The following is a 22,391-nucleotide window of genomic DNA, read 5'->3' on the forward strand; positions in this document are numbered from 1 at the left end:
GAAGAATTATTTTTTTCAGTACACTGCAGCAATCTAGACCTTCCTTTTCTAGCAGGGTGCCTGCCTTCTGAAGCACTTTGGTATGGCAGTCTTGAGATTTAGTGGTCGATACTTTTATTGGTGGTTTGGGGCCAAATTGATCACAAAGGTTGGCTAGCTATCATAGAATCATAGAAATGTAGGGCTGGAGGGGACCATAAGAGGTCATCTAGTTCATCCCCCTTGTGCTGAGGCAGGACCAAGTATACCAACACCATGACACGATGAGAGGTATTTGAGCAGTCTGTTCTTAAAAACCTCCAATGATGGGGATTCAACAACCTCCCTTGGTAACTATTTCAGTGCTTTACTATCCTTTATAGTTAGAAAGCTTTCCCTAATATCTAACCTAAATCTCCCTCACTACAGATTAAGCGGATTACTTCTTGTCTTACCTTCAGTGGACATAAAGAATAGTTGATCACAGTCCTCTTCTAACAGTCCTTAACATATTTGAATGCTGTTTGATCTTCTTTTCTCAAGACGAAACATGCCCAGTTTTCTAAACCTTTTATCATTCTTGTTGCTCTCCTTTGGACTCTCTCCAGTTTGTCCACATCTTTCTTAAAGTCTGGTGCCCAAAACTGGAGACAGTACTCCAACTGAGGCCTCACCAGTGCTGAGTAGAGTGAAACAATTACCTCCTGTGTCTTGCATATGTTAATACACCCCGGAATGGTATTAGCCTTTTTCGCAACAGCACCACATTAGACTCATAGACTATAAGGTCATAAAGGACCATCATGATCACTTAGTCTGACCTCCTGCACATTGCAGGCCAAAGAATCTCACCCACCCCCTCCTATAATAGACCTCTAACCTCTGGCTGGGTTGGTGAAGTTCTCAATCATGATTTAAAGACTTCTAGTTACAGAGAATTCACCATTTACACTGGTTTAAACCACCAACTGACTCATGCCCCATGCTGCAGAGGAAGGCGAACCCCCTCCCCCCGCCACAGGGTCTCTGCCTATCTGACCTAGGGGGAAATTTCTTCCCAACCCCAAATATGGCGATCAGTTAGACCCTGAGCATGTGGGCAAGACCCACCAGCCAGATACCTGGAAAGAATTCTCTGTAGTAACTCAGAGCCCTCCCCATCTAGTGTCCCATCACAGTCTGTTGCAAATATTTGCTAACAGTTGCAGATTGGCTACATGCCATTGTAGGCAGTCTCATCATGATATCCCCTCCTTAAAATTATCAAGAGGAGTTAGGGTTTTTGCCCCCACTGATCCCCTTGGAAGTCTGGTCCAGAACTTCATCCTCTGATGGTTAGAAATCTTTGTCTAATTTCAAGCCAAAACTTGTTGATGGCCACTTTATATCCATTTGTTCTTGTGTTCACTTAACTTAAGTAACTCCTCTCCCTCCCTGGTATTTATTCTTCTGATATATTTATAGAGAGCATTCATATCTCCCCTCAGCCTTCTTTTGGTAAGGCTAACCAAGCCAAGCTCTTTGAGTCTCTTCTGATAAGGTACGTTTTCCATTCGTCAGATCATCCTCGTAGCCCTTCTCTGCACCTGTTCCAGTTTGAATTCATTTTTCTTAAACATGGGAGACCAGAATTGCACAAAGTATTCCAGATGAAGTCTCACTGGTGTCTTGTATAATGGCATAAACACTTCCCCTGTCTCTATGGGAAATACCTCGCCTGATGCATGCTAGAACTGCATTACCGTTTTTCACAGCTGCATCACTTTGGCGGCTCTTAGTCCATCCTGTGATCAACCAATTCACCCATTTTTGGTTCATGTTCAATTTGTGATCCGTATAACCTCCTGATCCTTTTCTTCAGCACTACCAGCACTACTTTCCCCATTTTGTAGCTGTGTATTTGTTTTTTGTTTCCTAAATGTAGTTCTTTGCACTTGTCTTTATTGCATTTTATCTTGTTCATTTCAGACCAATTCTCTAATTTGTTAAGGTCACTTTGAATTGTAATCATGTCCTTCAAAGTGCTTGCAATCTCTCCCAGCTTTGTGTCATCTGCAAAGCATACACTCTACTTCATCATCCAAGGCATTAATGAAAATATTGTATAGTACTGGACCTGAGACAGACCCCTATAGGACCCCATTAGCTATAGGTCCTCCCAATTGACAGACAGCTACTGATAACCAGTTGTATACCCATCTTATAGTAATTTCATCTAGGCCACATTTTTCTAGTTTGTTTATGAGACTCTTATGTGGGACTGTGTCAGAAGCATTACTAAAATAAAGATATAACATATCAACTGCTTCTTCCCATCCACTTGGCTAGTATCCCAGTCAAAGAAGGAAATAAGAATGATTTGCCATGATTTGTTCTTGACAAATCCATGTTGGCTATTATATATAGGATGCTATTATCCTTTAGATGCTTACAAATTGATTGTAATTTTTCCAGTATCTTTCTAGGTATCAAAATTAGACTGACTAATCTATAACTCCTTAGGTTCTTCTTTTCCCCCTCTTTAAAGATCATGCCTCAATGATCTCACCAATGGTGTACTAAAAGCCATTAGAGGGAACACATATCTGTGCTGAATGTGTTGAGGATCATTAAGGCTAATAGCTGTGCATACAGAACTGGAAAAGACAATCAAATAAGGTATTATTTGTTGTCTATTCCTGTTGGAATGGGTTGAAGGATGATGCACAGTGAAACAGTTTTTTGGGGGGGTTGGGGGAGGGACAAAGAACCTGTAAGCAAAAAGTCATGTTCTGGCACACACAGATTTCCTGTGTGTGCATAGATCTGCCTGCCTCTTTTATTGGAGACGTGTTTGTGTGTGGGGACTTGACTAGATGATGCATTGTTGCATGCCAGCTGGAGTCTAAACTCTAGTCCACACAGCATTTTGTGCACTAACTGTCCTTGTGGACCCTGCTGGGATGCACTAACAGGTCCCAAGTGTGTGTTGATGTGGTACTATTTCTGACTATATCAGTGCACACTAGGAACTTTAAATGAGTGCCAGCAGGGTCCACATGGACAGTTAGTGCACAAAATTTACACCCCAGCTGGTAAGTACTAATGCAATGTGTAGACAAGCCTTGTGCATTTTATTTATGGGTGTGTGTCAGGCACAAATACCTAGACATAGACACAGACCTCACATCCCACTCCTTTCTCAGCAAATGGCCCACAAGAAGGACCAGAGATGGACTGAGAGTCCGTTAGGCTGAGAAAGAGAGTGAGACACTTGGTAATAAGCAAAGTTCTAGGGTAATTTAACTGATATTTCATATAACTAATTCTTCAGCCTTCCTAGTTTTTGTGGTTTTTACATTTCTGGTTAATGTTTTTATTTTCTCTTTTTTTTCTAGTCTATGCCAAATGCACTTTTCTTGTAGGGAATTTGATACGTTGACTGCTTATGTGGGGAAAGTATTATTGGGCACCATGGAGAGAGGAAAGAGGCCTTTGTCCTTAAGGAAGGTAGAAGTAGTATGTAGTAACAGCTTGGGAACTCAATCAAGGCTGAAAGGAATAGCAATCCCTCCTTAAATGGTGCTCCTGAGAGGCTGGGTTGGGGCATGAGGACTGCTGAATGGCTGAAGTTTCCTAGGCATGGTTACAGGAACCAACAGTGAGTGATTCTGAGCAATTTATTCATCTTTCATGTTTTCTATAGATATAGAAAAGAATTCAAAGCCGATTTGTACAGTGCCATCTTTAAAAAGAACGAGGCATACTTGTGGCACCTTAGAGACTAACAAATTTATTTGAGCATAAGCTTCCATGGGCTAAAACCCACTTCATCGGATGCATGCAGTGGAAAATACAGTAGGAAGATAGATAGATATATACACACAGAGAACATGAAATAAATGGGTGTTTTAGTTGATAGCTGCCATTTGTAGTTGAGAATCAAACAATGGATAAACTACGTTGCTGGAAACTTCACTGGAATCAATCAGTCCTTCTAGGATATAGGTGGATGGACTAGATGACTCACTAGAGGTCTCTTCTAACTGAAATGAGTTTGTTATTTAGATTTAGGGCTATAACCTTGTCTTTCAGCATTAAAAGCTTGCATTGTAAATCATAGTTCTTTTTCGAGAGATGTCCCTGTGGGTGCTTCACTCCAGTCCATGTGCCTTCACTCAAAGATTTTTTACAGCAGTTCTTGCACTGGTTGCGCATGTGCAGAGCTTGCTCCCCGGCTCTGAGTGTACCTTAATAGTACGCATGCACGACCAGTCTCCTCACTTCCTTCTCTACCATCCCTGGCCTGAGATGGAGCTCAGCAGAATCGTTAGAGAATTTCTTCTCTCCCTTGTTCAACTTTTTTCCCTCTTGGTTTAGCTTACCAATAATAGTTAGGTACCCTTTTTTCCCTTCTCTTCTCTTCAATTTTAAACTCCCCCCCCTCCCCACACACACACCTTTTTTGTTTCTGTCAGCGCAGCCACTTCCGACATGCCTGGCTCTCCCAGTTTTAAGCGCTGCTCTAACTTTAATGATGCCATCCCTCTTTCAGATGGCCATTCTAAAAATACTAAATGTTTGGGGGTCCCACCTCCCCCAAAAATGTGCCCACTGCAGCAAGTCGAAATCCAGGGCATGCAAAGACAGGGAGCTAAAACTACTCCTGCCGCAAAAATCTCTCGGACCAGGCTCAGACCCGGGCTCTTAATCTGCTGTACACCGCAGCTCCCCTGCTTCAAAGAGACAAAAGAAAACCTGAAAAAACCGTCAGTCTCTCTCACACAGAAAGGCTTTTTGCAGGGACAAGCCTTCTCCGGGTACTGCTTCCCTCCCCGCGCTCCCCTGGCTGAGTACCTTTGATGCGCCTGGCTCCTCTGGCGCCACGCAAAACCCACCTGTGGCTGCGGCAATTGCACTAACCTCCAGTGCCAAGGCTTCAGGCTTTCAGTTGCCTGCCTCTCACACGGCACCATTTGGCACCGCAGTGGAAGCGATGCCAATGCATACCAGCCTGCCTGACCCCCCGGAGGCTCCTCTCACTCTCCCGGCACCATCAGCCTTTGAGCTAGTCAGCAGTGACAGAATGCTAGGGACACCAGTGCAGAGGAATCCCTCCTCAAAACAAATTCCTCTCGCTCAGCCCTCCCCTCACAGAGGCACTGCGGCACCGCAATTCACACACTTAAGGGACCTCCTGGTGTCACCTATCTTGCAATCACTGCTACTTAACACTTACTTCTCTCCTGACACTCAGGCAAGGTCCGCACAGCTTTCCTCCAGTGATGAGGAATCTGGGCTGCAGGGAGAATGTTCACCTTACCAGATCTCCTATCCACAGACCCCAGTCAAGAGTGGTCATAGAAAACTGCCTCGTCCTAGTCCGAGGGTCCTGCCCCATGGTGTGTGAACCCCTAGATGGCACCACCCATGCCCTTCCCACCACAGTGGCAGTATTGGGCTCCATTATACTCAGGGCCACACTCATTATAGTAGCCAGGCATGAGACCTGCTCGATACCACCAGCTGACGACTCTGCCACTGACTCCAGACACCAGGCTGTCACAACCGCAAGAGCAAGCACAGCCTGCCTCTAACCCGGTAGAACCAGTTGTTCCGCCTGATGAAGCATTGTTTCCTCCTCCCCGACGTTTTTGGATGACTTCTCAAAATTTCAAGACCTGTTTGAAAGAGATGCCAATGAATTATGACTTAACCTGGAGGAAGTCCCTGAACAGCAGCATGAGCTAACTGAAATCCTGAAGCCGCCTTCTTCTTCTAGAATTGCATTACCTATCAACACAGCCCTTTTAGAACCTGCCAAGGCCATTTGGCAAACCCCGGCTGCAAGCCTGTCTACCTGTAAGAGAGAGGATCGAAAGTACTTTATTCCTTCCAAGGGCTCGGAATTCCTTTTTACTCACCCAGCACCAAACTCGCTGGTAGTAGACACTGTTAATCAAAAGAACAAACATCAGTTTCCCCGTTCCACTCCTTCCAACAAGGACAGTAAGTGATTAGATCTACTCGGATGTAAGGTATACACTTTTTCCACGTTGCAGTTTCGCATTGCTAATTACACAGCCATTCTAGCAAAGTACAACCACAAAAATTACAATAAATTCATGGACTTCGTTGTTTCTTTTCTTCTGGAATGTGATCAATAATCTACAGCCATAGTTTCTGAGGGACAAATCATCTCCCACACTGCTCTTCAAGCTGCCCTTGATGTGGCCAATACTGCAGCATGGTCCACTGCCATAGCACTCGTGATGTGCCGAGGGTCATGGCTCTCGTCCTCTTCCTTTCCCCAGGAGGTCCAGAGTACCATTAAGGATCTCCCCTTGGACGGTGACAAACTATTTGCCTCCACCACAAATGACGTACTCCTCTCCATGAAGGACTCCAGGGCAACTCTCTGGTCTCTAGGAATTCAAATCCCTTCAACCAGAAGGCGACAATATAGATACCAGCCTTACCAGCGACCATGCTACCCCACATACACCCAGCAATTCCATAGATCTCACGAGCAACAGCAACAACAGAGACTCAGAAAGCAATGCCACCATCCCACTTCCTCGCCAGGGTCTCAACCCCCTCTGACCAATAAGTAAATTTGAAGCCTTGGTTGAGGGTATAGAAAACAATATTCCCACTTCAGCGCTTACACTGCCTGCCCTTATTTTTGGTCAGCACCTAAGCCCATTCTCCCATCAATAGCACAATATTACCACCAACAACTAGGCTTTAGAGGTCGTCACTGTTGGCTATTCTATTCCTTTCCTCTCCCCGCCTTCCACCCCCCCCATCCTTCTTCAGGGACCCCTCTCACGAGCAACTGCTCCTCCAAGAAGTACATCTCCTTCAATTGGGGGCAGTGGAAATTGTGCCCGAACAACACAGAGGGAAAAGTTTCTATTCCCATTACTTCTTAACAGAAAAGAAAACTGGGAGATGGCGACCGATCCTTGACCTCAGGCGGCTAAACAAATTTATCAAAAAGCAAAAGTGCAAAATGGTGAACCTCACCACCATAATCCTAGTGCTGGAGCAGGGAGATTGGTTTTCAGCCCTCAATCTACAGGACACCTATTTTCATGTGACTATACATTCGGCCCACAGATGTTTTCTTCATTTTACCCTCGGTTCGACACATTTTCAATACAGTGTGTAGTCCTTTGGCTTATCTACCGCCCCCCGAGTTTTCTCCAAACTCCTAACCGTGGTTACTGCCCACCGTCAGGAAACGGGGTTATAATATTTCTTTACCTCAACGATTGTCTCCTCAAAGCCTCAACACTCGACGAAGCTCTTTGATCTATTCAGCTTTCCATTGCTTGCTTACTTTCCCTTGGCCAACAAATAAAAACAAACCCACCTTATCTCCTGCCCAACAACTGGAGTTCATAGGAGCGCACCTCGATTCCCAAACGGGAATAGCGTCTCTCCCGCTCAATCGTTTCATCACCATAAAACTGATTACAAAACTTCACAACAGTCCCCAGGTCACTACACGAGACTGCCTGCAACTATTAGGCCACATGGCCTTGTGTACTTTAATGGTCAAAAATGCATGCCTATACATGAGGTGCTTTCAAGCTTGGTTGACCCCGGTTCACAGACCAAATGTACATGCTCTAAACAAGCCTCTATCCATACCCTTCAGAGTCAAAGACTCCCTCCAATGGTGGACAGTTCCCTCCAACCTCTGCTCAGGAGTTCCTTTTCTCCAGGACTCCCCATCACTCATAATGACTACCGATGCATCCCACATGTCCCACCACACAGCCCAGGGGCTATGGTCTTCCAGCGAAGCCTCCCTACACATAAATGTCCTAGAACTGTGAGCCATACACAATGCATGCCGTCACTTCCTCCTATTCATTCAGAACCAACATGTTAGGATAATGACAGACAACATCGCATGCATGTTCTGTGTCAAGAGGCAGGGAGCGGCTTGATCTCACTTGCTTTGCAGAGAAGCCGTGAAGCTCTGGAATTGGTGCCTCACAAACAACATCCGGATATCAGCTGCCTATCTTCCCGGGGCCCTGAATACCACCGCGGACGAACTAAGCAGACATTTTCCCTGGGATCACGAATGGGAGATAAACGACAGGATCATATGCAATATATTCTGGTTTGGGGCTATCCAACCCTGGACCTCTTCGCGACTGCGAAGAACAAGAAATGTCCCGAATTTTGCTCCAGAGCTGGACTGGGCAAACATTCCCTAGGAGATGCGTTCCTGATCTCATGGGCTCAACACTTAATGTATGCTTTCCCCGCAATACCAATTCTCCACAGAGTTCTGACAAAGATACGAACAGATTGTGCCACGGTAATTCTGATTGCCCTGTCATGGCCCAGACAACCATAGTATCTGTTCCACACCAGAATGTCAATTCACCCACCAATTTCATTGCCCCTCACTCCAAATCTCCTATCGCAGCAACATGGTTGATTTCTTCACCTCAACCTGTCCATGCTTCACCTCAAAGCTTGGTTCCTACGTGGTTTTCCCAAAACGAATTTGCATGCTCTGAGGAGGTTCAAAGTGTGCTCCTACATAGCAGAACACAATCTACTCACGTCACGTATCTCTGAAAGTGGAAGCGATTCACACAATGGTGCTCAACGAAACAACTTCCTCCTACTTCTGCACCTCTTCTGCCCATATTTGACTATCTATTAGACCTTAAGCAATGTGGTCTTTCTTTTCCCTCCATCAAAGTCCACTTAGCTGCTATTACAACTTTTCATGACAAGATCAACGATACCTCTGTTTTTGCTCATCCAATCACCAAGCATTTTCTCAAAGGACTCCAAACCCTATACCTGGACATTAAACCTCCTGACCATTGGTGGGACCTTCACTTCATATTATCCTGCTTAACTCAACAACCATTTGAGCCCCTAGCAACTTGCTCCCTCTTATACTTCTCTATGAAAACAGCATTCTTGGTGGCAATCATCTCCGCCAGGTGTGCAGGAGAAATAGCAGCTCTGATGGCGGACCCACCATACACAGTATTTTTTAAGGACAAAGTTACCCTCTGACGACAACCTAAATTTCTTCCAAAGGTGCATTCATCATTCCACATCAGTGAGTCAATACACCTATCAACCTTCTTTCCTAAACCACATGCAAATTCTTTTGAATACACAATGCATACATTAGATGTACGCAGGGTTTTGTCCTTCTATTTGGATATAACCAAGCCCTTTAGGAACTCTTCTAGACTCTTTGTCTCCATTGTGGAGCTCTCCAAAGGGACACCTATTTCTACCTAGAGACTTTCAAACTGGATTTCTGACTGTATACGACTGTGCTATCAGATAAAGAAAGTTAGGCCTCCAGCCGACATCAGAACTCACTCTACTAGATCTGTGGCTACCTCCGTGGCTTTTCTATGCAAAGTTCCTCTGGCTGACATCTGTAAAGCAGCCACTTGGACTTCTGAATACATATCTGTTTCTGAACACATATTATGCCCTCACTCAAGGCCCTCTCTCTGATACACGATTAGGCAGAGCTGTATTATCTACTGCATTCCTACCAAATCCGAAGTCCCTACCTCCTTGAGATACGCTGCTTTTAAGTCACCTGGAGTGGAGCACCCACAGGGACATCTCTCAAAGAAGAGGAGGAGGTTACTCACCCTGTGCAGTAACTGACATTCTTCAAGATGAGTGTCCCTATGGTTGCTCCACTACCCACCCTCGTCCCCACTACTTCAGAGTTGAGGTAGCCTCCATTGCAGAGAAGGAACTGAGGAGACCGGTAGCACACAAGTACTATTAAGGTACACTCAGAGCGGTGGGGGGTGGTGGTGCAGGCTCTGCGCGTGCGTGACCGGTACGAGTACTGCTATAAAAATCTCTGAGCGAAGGCACAGGGATGCACCAACACCTGGAGTGGAGCACCCACAGGGACACTCATCTCGAAGAACATCAGTTACTGTACAGAGTGAGTAACCTCCTCTTCTATGGCTTGTAGGATGTGTTTCTTGGTCAGCATCCTGACACTGAAGTTTTTAATGAAACTGATTCTCAAAAAATGACAAAAATACATATACTTAATAAAATATGCTGTGATTCTATAATTAACAATCATCTGTGTAAAGTTAAGGACAAGTCACATACACTAAATTTAGGTCATGCAAAAAGGCCAGAGATATTAGAATTAAGATATCTATCAGAATTTTATTTTATATTTTAAAAATTATTTTAGCTTTGAAGAAAGTATATTTAAATTTGTATAGTGTTATACTGGACCCTTTAAGAGGGAGCAGAGCCAGTGCGCCTGTGCTAAAGTAGCTGACCCAGATTTGGTTTTAGAAGAGGGCTTCTGGTCAGGGGAAGGAGGAGGACTGTCAATGAGGGAGACCTTGTGGGTCAGAGCAAGGAAGCAGGACTGCCAGGGTCCCCGGGGAGGGGAGGCAGTGAGGACCTCTTCTAAAAAGGGGCCTCTAGAGAGAAAAGGTCTCGCGAGTTGGTACTCTGGGAACAGGGCAGAAAATCAGGAGTAGGAAGACTGCCAGTGTCTCCTGGAAGGAGAGGCAGTAAGAATGTGAAAGATAAAGGGGAAAAATCCCCTGGGAGTATAGCCTAGGGTGAGCTCAAGAATTGTTTTAAGTTTGGACAATAAAACTGCCTAAAGGACGCTGTTGTTGTGGCAGTAACCTAAACCTTCCCATGATTCCTCCTGTTCTGCACTCCAATACCATTCATTTTTGTTCTCTAGAAGTTTTCTCAAAGCCACTGCTTTGGCAGATAAATTAGGTATGAATTTTCCAAGATAATTAACCATTCCCAGGAACTGTTGGACATCTTTCTTTGACTGGGACATGGAATCATTTCAATGGCTGAAATCTTCCTCTTATCAGGTTTTACACCTTCATTGGAAATAATGTCCCCCCAAAAAATCAATTCTGTAACTCCTAAAACACATTTCTCCCTATTTAGTTTGAGGTTTGCAGCTCTAGTTGCATGCAGGACTTCCTGAAGTCTACAATCACGTTCCTTTAATTGATCCCCAGATGATGATGTCGTCCACTGAGGTGTCAACACCATTAATATGTTCATAGATCAGATGTGTGGCTTTGTGGTACACTTCTGATGTTGAAGCTATGCTGAAGGATAAGCGTAAAAATTTGTATCTTCCAAATAGGGTATTAAATGTGCATAAGAGAGCACCCATTTTAACAGATTGAGTTTCTCACATGCAGCCAGGTCTAAAATTGGTGTCACCTCCTTTAGCACTACAATAAAAGGGAGCCTGTACATGGTGCTTTTATGGTTAATGCTAGCAATGCACTTCCCCTTCACAGGTATATTAGTTCCAGAATAACCAGTTATTTTTATTTTTGTTGGTTCCAGTTTTGGTCTTATTTTCAGTCTCTCATAATTTTGTTCAGACAGAATATTAACCTGAGCTCCTGTGTCCAGTTTCAGTGGAATAATTGTTCCATTCAGTGTCATAGGAAGTATCCAGTTCCTCTCATCAGGCTTGGTAGATCCTAGTACGTCTATGAAAAACTCCTCAACCAGATTGTCTTTAACTGAATGCACTTGACTTTTCTGCATTTGGGATCTGCAGCATTTTGAAAAATGATTATTTCCCCCACATTTATGACAGAGTTTCCCAAAGGCAACACATAGTTTGGGGCCATGCTGTGATCCACACCTTCCACTTCACCATCTGTATCCAGTTTTTCCCCGATCAGTGATTTTCATAGTGAGTGGTTCCACTTTCTGATTTGACCTATTCTGGCTATATTCTTTAGTACTTAGTACATGGATAATTCCTTCTGTTTAATTCAGTTCTTTGGCTTGTTCTTTCACAGTTTCTGCTACCCTGCATATTTTGAGATCTTTTTCTAAAGTTAAATCTTTTTCATGGAGCAGTGTCTCACTATACACATTGTCTTTAATGCCACAAATGATTCTATCTCTAACCAGAGACTCTACCAGGTCACCAAAGTCACAGATAGGTTACTGAGTTTCCTTCATTCTGTGACATATTGCTCTATGGCATCATCAGTTTTTTGCACTCATGTAAAAATTTTGTATCTCTCAAAGACAGGGCCAGATTAACTCTCCTGTGGGCCTGGGGCTATTAGATTTTGTGAGGCCCCTGTATACAAGTATTTTTTCTGGGAGGAAGTTTAGTGCAGGAGGGGGCTGGGGCAGGGGATTGGGGTGCAGGAGAGGGTGCGGGGTCTGGGAGGGAGTTTGGGTGCAGGAGGGGAATTCTGATCTGGGGCAGGGGGTTGGCGTGGAAGAGGGGGGTGTGAGGTGCAGACTCTGCCCGAGAGGCGCTTATCACAGGCGGCTCCCAGCTGGTGGCACAGCAGGGTTCAGGCAGGCTGCCTGCATGCCGTGGCCTCATGCTGCTCCCAGAAATGGCTGGCTGCTAGCACGTCTCTATGGCCCTGCCCCTGGAGGAAGGGGGACAGAGTGTCTCTGTGTGCTGCCTGTGCCCGCAAGTTCCATCCTCATAGCTGCCATTAGCTGTGGGGACGGTGCTGGGGTTGGGGGCAGCATGCGGAGCCACCTCACCCCACCCTCTTGCCAGGGGCTGCATGCAGGCAGCCTGCCTAAGCCCCCACTGCGCTGTGGCACTTTTAGCAGCCCGGAGTTGGAGATCGCTGCCTGTGATTTATTTTTGCGGGGTCCCCCCCTTGAGCTGGGACCCTAGGATGCAGCCCGTAAAGCCCCTGCCCTAATCAGGTCCTGCTCAAAGGTCTCATTCCTTTTTGGCATGCAGTGTTCCTCAGATGTAGTCAATATTTTATTTAACTTCATGCATTTACCTTCTTCGAACTTAAATTTGTTATAAATATCAAAAGTTTCCTTCCCAGCAACATGCAAAAAAAATTATGATTTCACTTTATCATTTTTCTCCTTTGCCCTTATGGCTGCCAAATACAATTCAAATCTCTGTCTGAATTTTTTCCAGTTTGCCGCAACATTGCCTGACAATTTCAGACTGGAACGAGATTGCAATACATCCATTTTGGGCTCCCCCACACTTTCTTAAGCTAGTCGAGTTACTATTGTGCTCACCAAATACATGCAAAAGCCTCTATGCCTGGTGCTTCACATGCTTCTCTGGTGCCTCCCTTTGTCTCTGCTTTCAGTTGCAAACAGAGGAGTTAACTTCAAAATCACTGCAGTTTCCTTCTCATTCAGCACTTCTGACACCATGTAATGATCTTGGGGTTCATTAAACAACAAACCAGTGATTGAGAAAGGAATAAAACTGTAATAAAACAAACTGGAGAGCTTCTGTAGTGAGCTGCTGCACACAGCTATGTGGTTTTCCCAGCCCCTTCCTCCAGGGCACATCTCCAAATTTCCACACACTTAACACTGTCCCTTATGAAGGAGTGTCTCCAAACCACAATTTTTCATAAACATATCTTTACAGATAGTATTGTATTGTCTTTCACTACTCTGTAAGTAATATTTTTTGAAGTCATTAAACCTAAGGAGATTATTTTAGTACTTTTGTGAAAAGTTTACTCTTATGTTTTGGAAAGCATGCTGAAATTCATAAGATGGTGTACAGGAATTTACAACGTAGGGATGAGACAGATCAATTGAAAAACATTTTGCTCAAATCTCCTAATGCCTGAAGCGTCTCAGAACATGTATCTATAGTTGCTATCTCCAGCATAAATTGTGTTTCAAACATAGGATCCAAACCCACACCATGGAGCTCTGAGAGTTATTTTACTTTACTTAAATGGGAGCAAAATCGGGACCACAACTTTTGTGACATGCAACATAGTCCAATATGAATCATGGATAGCGCTGCATTTTATTTTGTTATTTCATTAAACTTTAAAATTAGTGTTGCTAATTACTGTATAAATACCTGGCTACCTTCTGGTCCAGGAAATAAATTCAAATCCTTTTTTTTTTTATAATAACCTAAATTGTAGTGGGAATTTTGTTGTATTGTTGAAGAAGCAGCTTTAGATAAACAAGAACTGGTGGTCTCTATTCATCTATGAGTTTAATATGTTTTCAATTTGGAGTTTATTGTGTGCTTAGAAACTCATTTACTCAAGTCATCTTTTGTGCATTATTTAATCTGTATATAATTACAGCAACTTTTACTTTGAAGTCCTGTTTTTCTCATCCTTTTTGTAAAACTGAGGAAAGTATTTCAATTAAATCCTCCAGTATATGACCCTTCAAATCATTTCTTCCAAAACAGAGTTTGTCCCCTGATATTTACTAATGAATTGGTCGATGTGTACAACATGCTCTTGTTCCTAAGGGTGTGAATGTGTTTCAATCCAGATTTTTCTTTCTGTGTGTTGAGGGAGGGGACATAGGAAGGGGGAGAGGTGTGTGGACTTCAAATTTTTCCTGTATTTTCCGAAGGCAGAGAGATATTCTTGTAACATCAGTGACCCTATTTTTGTGTCAACCCATGACTTTAATTAGTATTCTTCCAGTAGCCAGACTGAAGGCAAAATCCTGTTTTGTTTTACATGTGTACACTAGAACTAGGGAAGAAGGTGAAAAGGGTCTCCCTGGCTCTGGTGTACTCATGCAGCAGCTGGACAGAATTCCAGCTTGAGCAGTATGCTGGACTAGCGGCTAACATGCTTGAATACAGTCCATAGCCTCAAACTAAGCATGACTGGATAAGTATCCCTAGCAAATACATGTTAGCATGTATTAATTATTACATTGTATTATAAATGCATATGCAGTAGAACCCCTATTTTACTAACTACCTCGGTACTGAGGAGTTCATAAAATTCAATGTCTGAGTTAAAGTAGTACAGTGCATGAGTTGCAGTATGGACCGCTGCACTGCTTTCTTCTTGTCCCACAAACCATTGCAAAGTGATTTCTAGTGCATTGAAGACATCAGAATATGAAGGGATGTGGAGTTGTATTTCATCAACGTCACCTTCATTATGGGCTTTCCACCCCCTCCCTCCCATTGGGAAAAATGGTTTGTATAACTGGTTGTTCATAAGACTTGTGTTTGTAATATCAAAGTTCTACTGTAATCCTGTAGTTGTAGTTATCGCTCTACTCCCAGATGTCTTGGCAGTGACATTTTATAGTATAACTCTTTTTCTAGCAAATCCTAAAAATATCAAGTCAGTGATACTAATATAAAACTGCTATTTTAAAGGATGAATTCATGTAGCAATATTTTTATGTTACAGATAAAAGAAAATCCAGGAATCAAAAACTAGGAGGAAGAGGAAGAAAAAAAAGATACTCCTATAAATTACCCCAGGAGTACAATATAGAAACTGTAGTGGTTGCAGATCCAGCTATGGTTTCATATCATGGAGCAGATGCTGCCAGGCGATTTATTTTAACCATCTTAAATATGGTAGGAAACTCTTAGAACTTATCAAGGCATTTTGTCAGAAAGAAAAATGTATGCCCAGAGATTGATTGAATTAATTATTACAGTTGTTCAACAGGCATAATTAACTGTAAGTGGGCATTCCATAAAATTAAACAGACTATCAGAATGTACCATGAATGTTCAGCAGCACAGAAGCTATGATTCTGCAGACATATCTTGTACCTTCAATAATAATAATAAGCTAAAGAAGTGGGATTTGAACAGCATGATTGTTTGATTAGAAACCCATATTGTTATTTGAACTATATTCAGGTTGAATGCTTAGGACAAGAGTCTGATCTGAACTCATTATGAAGAGGTACTCTTCTCATTTAGAAGGATCTTTTGATCTTGGTGGCTGGAGGAGAAGCAATCTTACGGTCTTGGACAAAGTTATGTTTCCTTCCAGCAATGAATGTGAATGCAACACACTTATTTGATCCAGAAGGCAGTGAAAATTAGTAACTGCAGTATGTAAAGAAAAAAAAATCACAGAATAAAGGATCATGAAATGGAGAGTGGGTGAAAACTTGATCACGACTACTCTGTTTGGCCCTGTGAGTTATTGCTTCTTGCCATCTGCTGCTCACTTTTAGCCTCGGTCCTGCATTTATCTCAGTGGGACTCATGGCATTTCGTTATGTACATGTGGAAGTGTTTGAAGAAATGGGCAATAGTTTTTAAAGCTCTGTCAAGGTCATCTGGAAAAAGATAGAGCTCTTTTATGATTCTTGGATCAAACACTGGATAAGCCCTATCTGTCTCCTCCTCCCCACACTTCAAAAATGGTAATATCTAAGTATTGTGTTATATTTAATGTGTAGAAAATTCAAATGTCAAGTCAAAGTTCTACAAAATTAAGAGATCCTTAAATTCTGAGATTTGATGTTTTTTAAGGCTGTAATGTATTCCAATGTGTCCAATGGGAGCGCTCATGTTTTTTTGTTTTGTTTTGTTTTTTTCTTAAAGGTTTTTAACCTTTTCCAGCACAAGAGCCTTGGAATTCAAGTGACTCTTCGAGTGACTAAGCTTGTTCTACTTCATGAGACTCCAGTAAGAAAGTACTGAATATGTCTTATTCTGTGACAAGACTTTGTAGAATGAATAGAAGGGTAGGGGCATGTTGCTTGCTGCCTCATTAAGGCATAGAATACTCATCACTTATAACACCCTGATAATTTTTCTCGGTTATATTTATAATAGTTATTTGTAGTGGCGAGAGACCCCAATCAAAATTGGGAGCTCATAGCACTAGGTGCTATACATACACACAGTGATAGACAATTCCCATACCTAGTTTATTTCAAAATTGAGGGTATATATGGCTTTCAAGTAACCTAAAAATTGTAAATGATTTTTTCTTAGTCAGGTTCTTAATTTATCCTTTGTTGAAATTGGCTGGTATTTACAAACTTCAGTCCATTATCAGCTATTTTTTTTCCTGTGCATGTGGATATTACACTCTGAAAGCAAAATCCTTTTAGTTTCAAAGCTTACAGTTAGTTGTAAAATGAGATATAGGTCAGTCATATCATAAACAAAACAAGAGTGTAGCACCACTCTTTCATGATATGTCTTTCAGACATCATTTTAGAAGTCATCTTTTAAATCCTGTTCCCTTGTTGAACAGATGAATCAGCTGTTGTAAAGTGGGTCATTCTTTGGAGTGACCTATTTGTAAGCGGGGGAATAGTCCCGCTATTGTGGGGAACTTTCCTGGCTTCTGCACTACCCCGGTGAAGTGGGCTAGCGAAAGGATCTGAGTCCTCGCTCCCACTTCCTTTACCCAGTGGCCTCCCTGCCCTTGAGGACTCCCCTTCCACTTTCCTGTCTGGCAGAGTCCTCGTAACCCCAACAAGGCTGGGCCCAGGATTCCTGGGGGGCTCAACCCCCACCCTGCTGTGGTCACCTAGGACAGGGGCTAGGGTGTCCCCACTCTGGGGTACTCTCTCCGCACTGGGCACTTCTCTGACCCACTGACCATTACATACAAGTTAAAGCAAATTCAAGTTACTTAATCAACAATTAATTTTAAAAAGAATAAGGAAACATGGGAAAGGTTAAAGGAAACGCATCAACCCGCTCTGTGGCAGGGAACATCACAAACAGTGTCTCTGGAACATCAGGGCAGTTCACAGTCTGTTCCTTGTATGTCCCAGGCCTTCTTCTCAGGCCCTGGCTGTGCTGTAGGGATGCTGTGGGTTGGACACTTGCTCTGGTGGTGACCACACGCTCTCAGGCTCTAAGTGATAGGACCCTTCTTCCAAGTGTTGTTGCCACCCTGTTGGGGTTACAATCCAAGCCTGGCCTGCAGAGCCTCTTGGCTGAGGTGTCTCCCTGTGCTGGGCCCGCTGCTGAGGGTCCCCGTCACACTCTCTAGCTGCTCACCGCACCCAGCTCCGGACTGCTCCAGCCCCAGCTGCATCGCTCTGTCTCTGCACTGCCTCCAGCTCCCTGGGCAGCTTCTTTGAGCCCTCTGGCTCTGGTTGCTACAGCTCTGCTCCCAGGACAGGTCTGCTCTGCAGGCTGCTTCTGTGACTCTGCTCCCAGCACTGACCTGCTTCCTGGGCTGCTTTTCTGGCCCCTCTGGCTCTGGTTGCTGCAGCTCTGCTCCCAGGCCAAGTCTGCTCTCTCTGGGCTGTGCCTCTGGCTTTGGGGCTGCAGCTCTGCTCCCAAGACAGGGTCTGCGCTCTCTCTGGGCTGCTTTTCTGGTCCCTCTGGATCTGGCACAGCTCTGCTCTGCAGCTCAGCTTGGGCCCCTGCTTTCTCCTTAGCTCAGTCCCACTCTGTCTGACCCAGGCAATTCCAGCTCACACAGAGGACGGGAGCTCCCTGGCCTCCTGACTCCCTGATTATCCTGCCTGCCCTGTCATTCAGGCTGAGCTGGAGCATTGGCCTCTCCCCATTGTTCCTGGGGACTCAGTCTCAGGGTCCTGATTTCCCATAGACCCATCCTCTTTTAGTACTGGGAGCTAGCCAACCAAAACACCCCCACTGAATGTTAGTAAGGGGCAACAGTCCTCTTACATATTGTTCCCTTATCATATTTTAAAGCAGTAGTATGTGGACGTTTTGTTATTTTACAAAGTATCTGAAAGCTTTGCATATTTTAGTTAGAGTTCACAAAAATAAAAAATGAAATCTTATTATCCATGTAAGAGAGATTTTTAACTTATACATTTAAATCAATTAAATTATACTTAGGCTAGTAGTTAAAGAAGCATTTCTTGTTTGGACATATAGTAATCCTCTCAGGAAAAAAAGATCCCTCAAATCCAAACACTGGATCTTGGTATCAGTGCTCTCCCTAGATGCAATGAACTCCAGCTGGTATCAATGGAAGATCAGCACATATGGGGAGAAGAATATGGGTGAAAAGCTTCAATGTATGTATCTGAGGGCATAATTTTCACCAGCATTGATTTAATTAAAGTCAAATGAAGATGGCTTCTGTTCTTGAAGTTAAAACAATTGTGCCATGTATATTTTATGACAAATGAAATAGAATATCTTTATTAACTGAGACAAATCACGTGCTTATATTTGTAAAATTATTTGAGAACATTTTTCTTTGTACACATATCTTATATATACTACAGGAAAAAATCATTAAAGTGAAAAACAAGGAATCAGAAATATATTCATATCTAGACAACGATAGATTAACAATGCATGGCAGACAATTAAATCTCTTATAATAGTTTCACATGAGTAACTGGGACTAACTGTGGGGTGAGGCATTGTTAGGAAATTCTGATTTGTGATCTCATAACTTGTATACGTTGACAATTAAAAGATGAAAGAAATATACATTGTGATTTACATGTTCATATAATAAAACAAGCAATTCAATTTTCAGGCAGATATGTATATCGGGCATCATGGGGAAAAAATGCTGGAGAGTTTCTGTAAGTGGCAACATGAGGAGTTTGGCAAGAAGAATGATATACATTTAGAAATGTCAACAAGTTGGGGAGAAGACATGTCATCAGTAGATGCAGCCATACTTATCACAAGGTAATATTTTCTAAAAACAGTCTCTTAAAAAAATAGCCTGATGTCTTCTTGGCAGCACTGTAGAATTAGAGAAGTTCAGTTGTCTTGTGAGGTGATACAGTCTGGCTTTAGCTTTAGCTATGGAAAGAAATGTGATTACAGCCTTCTCTCCTGCTCTTTTCTGGTAATTAAAGTGAGCTATTATTAGAGATCAAGTTGTTAGAAGGACAGGTGCTGGAATAAATTGATGATATAAAAAGCAATTTGTCACCTGGTCCTGATGTTATACATCCAGGAGTTCTGGGGGAGCTTCAGTTTGAGGTGGCTGAGAGGCTACCAAAATATGCAATCTCTCATTCAAAAGAGCTACTGTTCCAGACGCTTGGGGGGTAATACATGCTGTACCTAGGGGTCATCTGGAGAATAACAGACCAGTAAGTTTTAAATCTGAATCTGGAAAATTGTTTAAAATGATCATTGAAAATTTAATACCTGGAATGATAGGGTCTAACCAGCATGGTTTTTATAATCTGCTAGCATTTGTTGAATGTTTAAATAACCAGTTGACATTATTTAGATTTTCAAAAGGCCTTTGACAAGTTCCCTCACAAGAGGCTGCTAAAGAAACTAAGTAATCACAAGATAAGAGGCAAATACTGTCATTGACCAAAAATAGACTAGGAGACAAAATAAAGAGTTGGATTAAATAGTCAATTTTCATTATAGAAAAAGATATTTTTGAGGGGTTCCTCAAGGTTCTGTACTAGTACTTGTACTGTGCTAGTTGTTGTTTAATAAATATATTAATGATCTGGAAAAGGATGAACAGCGAGGTTGCAAAATGTGGATGTGATGTGAAATTAGTTAGGTTAACCAAGACAAGAGAGGACTGTGGAGAACTTCAGAGTGACCTAACCAAGCTAGATGAGTAGGCAGCATGTTGGCAAGTGAAGTTCAATGTCAATAAGTGCAGAGTAATGTATTTTGGAGGAAAAAAATTAAACTATTCATACACAGTGCAAGGTGCTATATTTACTGTATAAACTCAGGAGAGGGACCTGGGGTGTCACTGTGGACAGCTCAATAAAGACTTCTGTTCAATGTGCATCTGCAGCCAAAAAAAGCAAGCAAGATGTTAGATTACATAAGGAATAGAATGGCGAATAATACAGAAAAGTCAGTGGTGTTGCCTCATTTACATTACTGATGCAGTACTGTTCACCCCATCTCTAAAGAGATATTGCAGAATTAAGAGGGGGTTCAGAGAATGGTGACACAGATGATTGGGGGTTTGGAAAAATTCCCATGAGGAGACAAGAGAAAAGTTTATAATTGTTTACCTTAGAAAGAAGAGGAGGGACGATAATAGTACATATAATAATGAATAGTATAGAGCAGATTGGTTGGGAGCCTCTGTTCTCCCTGTTTCATAATACAAGAACAAGGAGACACATTTAATTAAATGTAAAAAGTGGCAAATTCAAAAACAATAAAAGGAAACATTTTTTTCATTCTATGTGTAGTTAAACTGTGGAACTCATCACCATGGGAAGTCACTGAGGCAAAGAATTTAGCAAGATTAAAAAAGGATTGGACACTTTTATGGATAGCAAATTGATTCCAGTGGGAGTTAGCTGGTTGGGCATTTCTGAAAATCCCACTAGGCACCCATCTGCATTACTAGTAACTGAAATACCTTTGAAAATCTAGACCTTAACCCCCCTGTACTTCCATTTCCTCTAAAATGGAGAATAACACTTGAGGTCTGTCTTGGCTATAATAGGAAAGAGTTTTTAAAGGTGTTAGCTAGCACAGTCTAACATTTTCTAAAACTAGTGGAGGTAAGACAAGGTATACTTTAGCGTGTGCTAGTTGGCAGGTTGAAGCCTAATTTAAAAATTAAACATAGCACTATTCCCCTGTGATAGTGTGCCAGGAGGCCGAGTGATCAGTGTACCTGACTTCAAGCCCCTTGCTTCTCTGCCTGGGTTGCAGAGGTGCCATTCCTGACTTTAGGCCAGGAATCTTCTGGCCTCCACATGCATCTGGGCCTCAGATCTTAAGGGGGTGTGGTAGGTGGACCTGGGCCCTGCTTGGGTTGTTAGCACTTCAGGATTGTCCTGGAATCTTCTAGAATTAAATATTAATCTTTAATGAAAGATTTATGTCATGTGATGAAACTTTCAGGAATATGTCCAACCAAAACTGGCAACCCTAGGGCCCTCCCTCTCCACTAGGTCCCAGCCCAGGGCCCTGTGGAAATCAACATCAGCAGAATTCTCCCAGTACAGAGTCTAAGCCTGCTGCCTTGGGCTCCTTCCTACCTTTGTCCCTTCAATTTGGGGCATGGCCCTATAATCCAAACTGTCTTTAGCTTGGAGTGGTGTCCACTTATAGGCATGGCCCCTATAATCCAAACTGTCTGTAGCTTGGAGTGGGCCAGGGTGGAGAGGCCTAGCCCCACAATGTCCTTAAAGTCACCTAGTGAAGTTCACTCACTGCCGGGTGCTCCCCAGTCGCGTCAACAGTCTCTCTTGGTCAGGGAAGCAGTCCTTCTCCCCAGGCAGCTGTCCTGGTTGTCAGGCTTGTCGTGAAGCTCCCCTCAAGTACAGAGACCTCCTGCCTCTTCACCAGTCAGCCCTGAACTTTATTTTTTTTTCTTTATCTTCTCTTTTTTATGGTGAATCAGACTTGACTGAATAGTGTATAGCCACCGCCAACAATAATTCCTTAATACTTAGCTGTTTATATTCTGTCAAGTTGCCCTTTGTCTTTCAGGTAATGTAACAATGCTTTTTAATAATAACTCATTTCCCTGATGTTTCTACTAAATCACATAATGTAATTTTTGTTACCTGAAGACTTTGAATTCCTCAGAAAGCTTTTCCCCTTCTTTTTCAAAGCCCTTCCATACCTATAAAAAGTGATTAGTTGTTTGTTCCACGTTACAGAGAGCACATAATCCATCTTTGTGTCTATTTATTCGAAAAAAGAGTTTTGTTTAAGCCACGATGGCAAGTTAGTACTCTAAACAAAAGTACTT

The 22,391-nt window shown here is 42.8% G+C and overlaps 1 protein-coding gene across 1 annotated transcript in view; it reads left to right on the forward strand.

Moving 5' to 3' along the window:
- ADAMTS19 (ADAM metallopeptidase with thrombospondin type 1 motif 19) overlaps positions 1–22,391 on the forward strand; it is a 275,279-nt gene that overhangs the window by 58,955 nt on the left and 193,933 nt on the right. The window contains exons 4-6 of the mRNA XM_077816366.1: positions 15,162–15,334; positions 16,322–16,405; positions 19,212–19,369. Coding sequence (XP_077672492.1) covers positions 15,162–15,334; positions 16,322–16,405; positions 19,212–19,369 — 415 coding nt within the window. The remainder of the gene's footprint in view (positions 1–15,161; positions 15,335–16,321; positions 16,406–19,211; positions 19,370–22,391) is intronic.

This window comes from Eretmochelys imbricata, chromosome 5, assembly GCF_965152235.1.
Source record: "Eretmochelys imbricata isolate rEreImb1 chromosome 5, rEreImb1.hap1, whole genome shotgun sequence".
NCBI lineage: Eukaryota > Metazoa > Chordata > Testudines > Cheloniidae > Eretmochelys > Eretmochelys imbricata.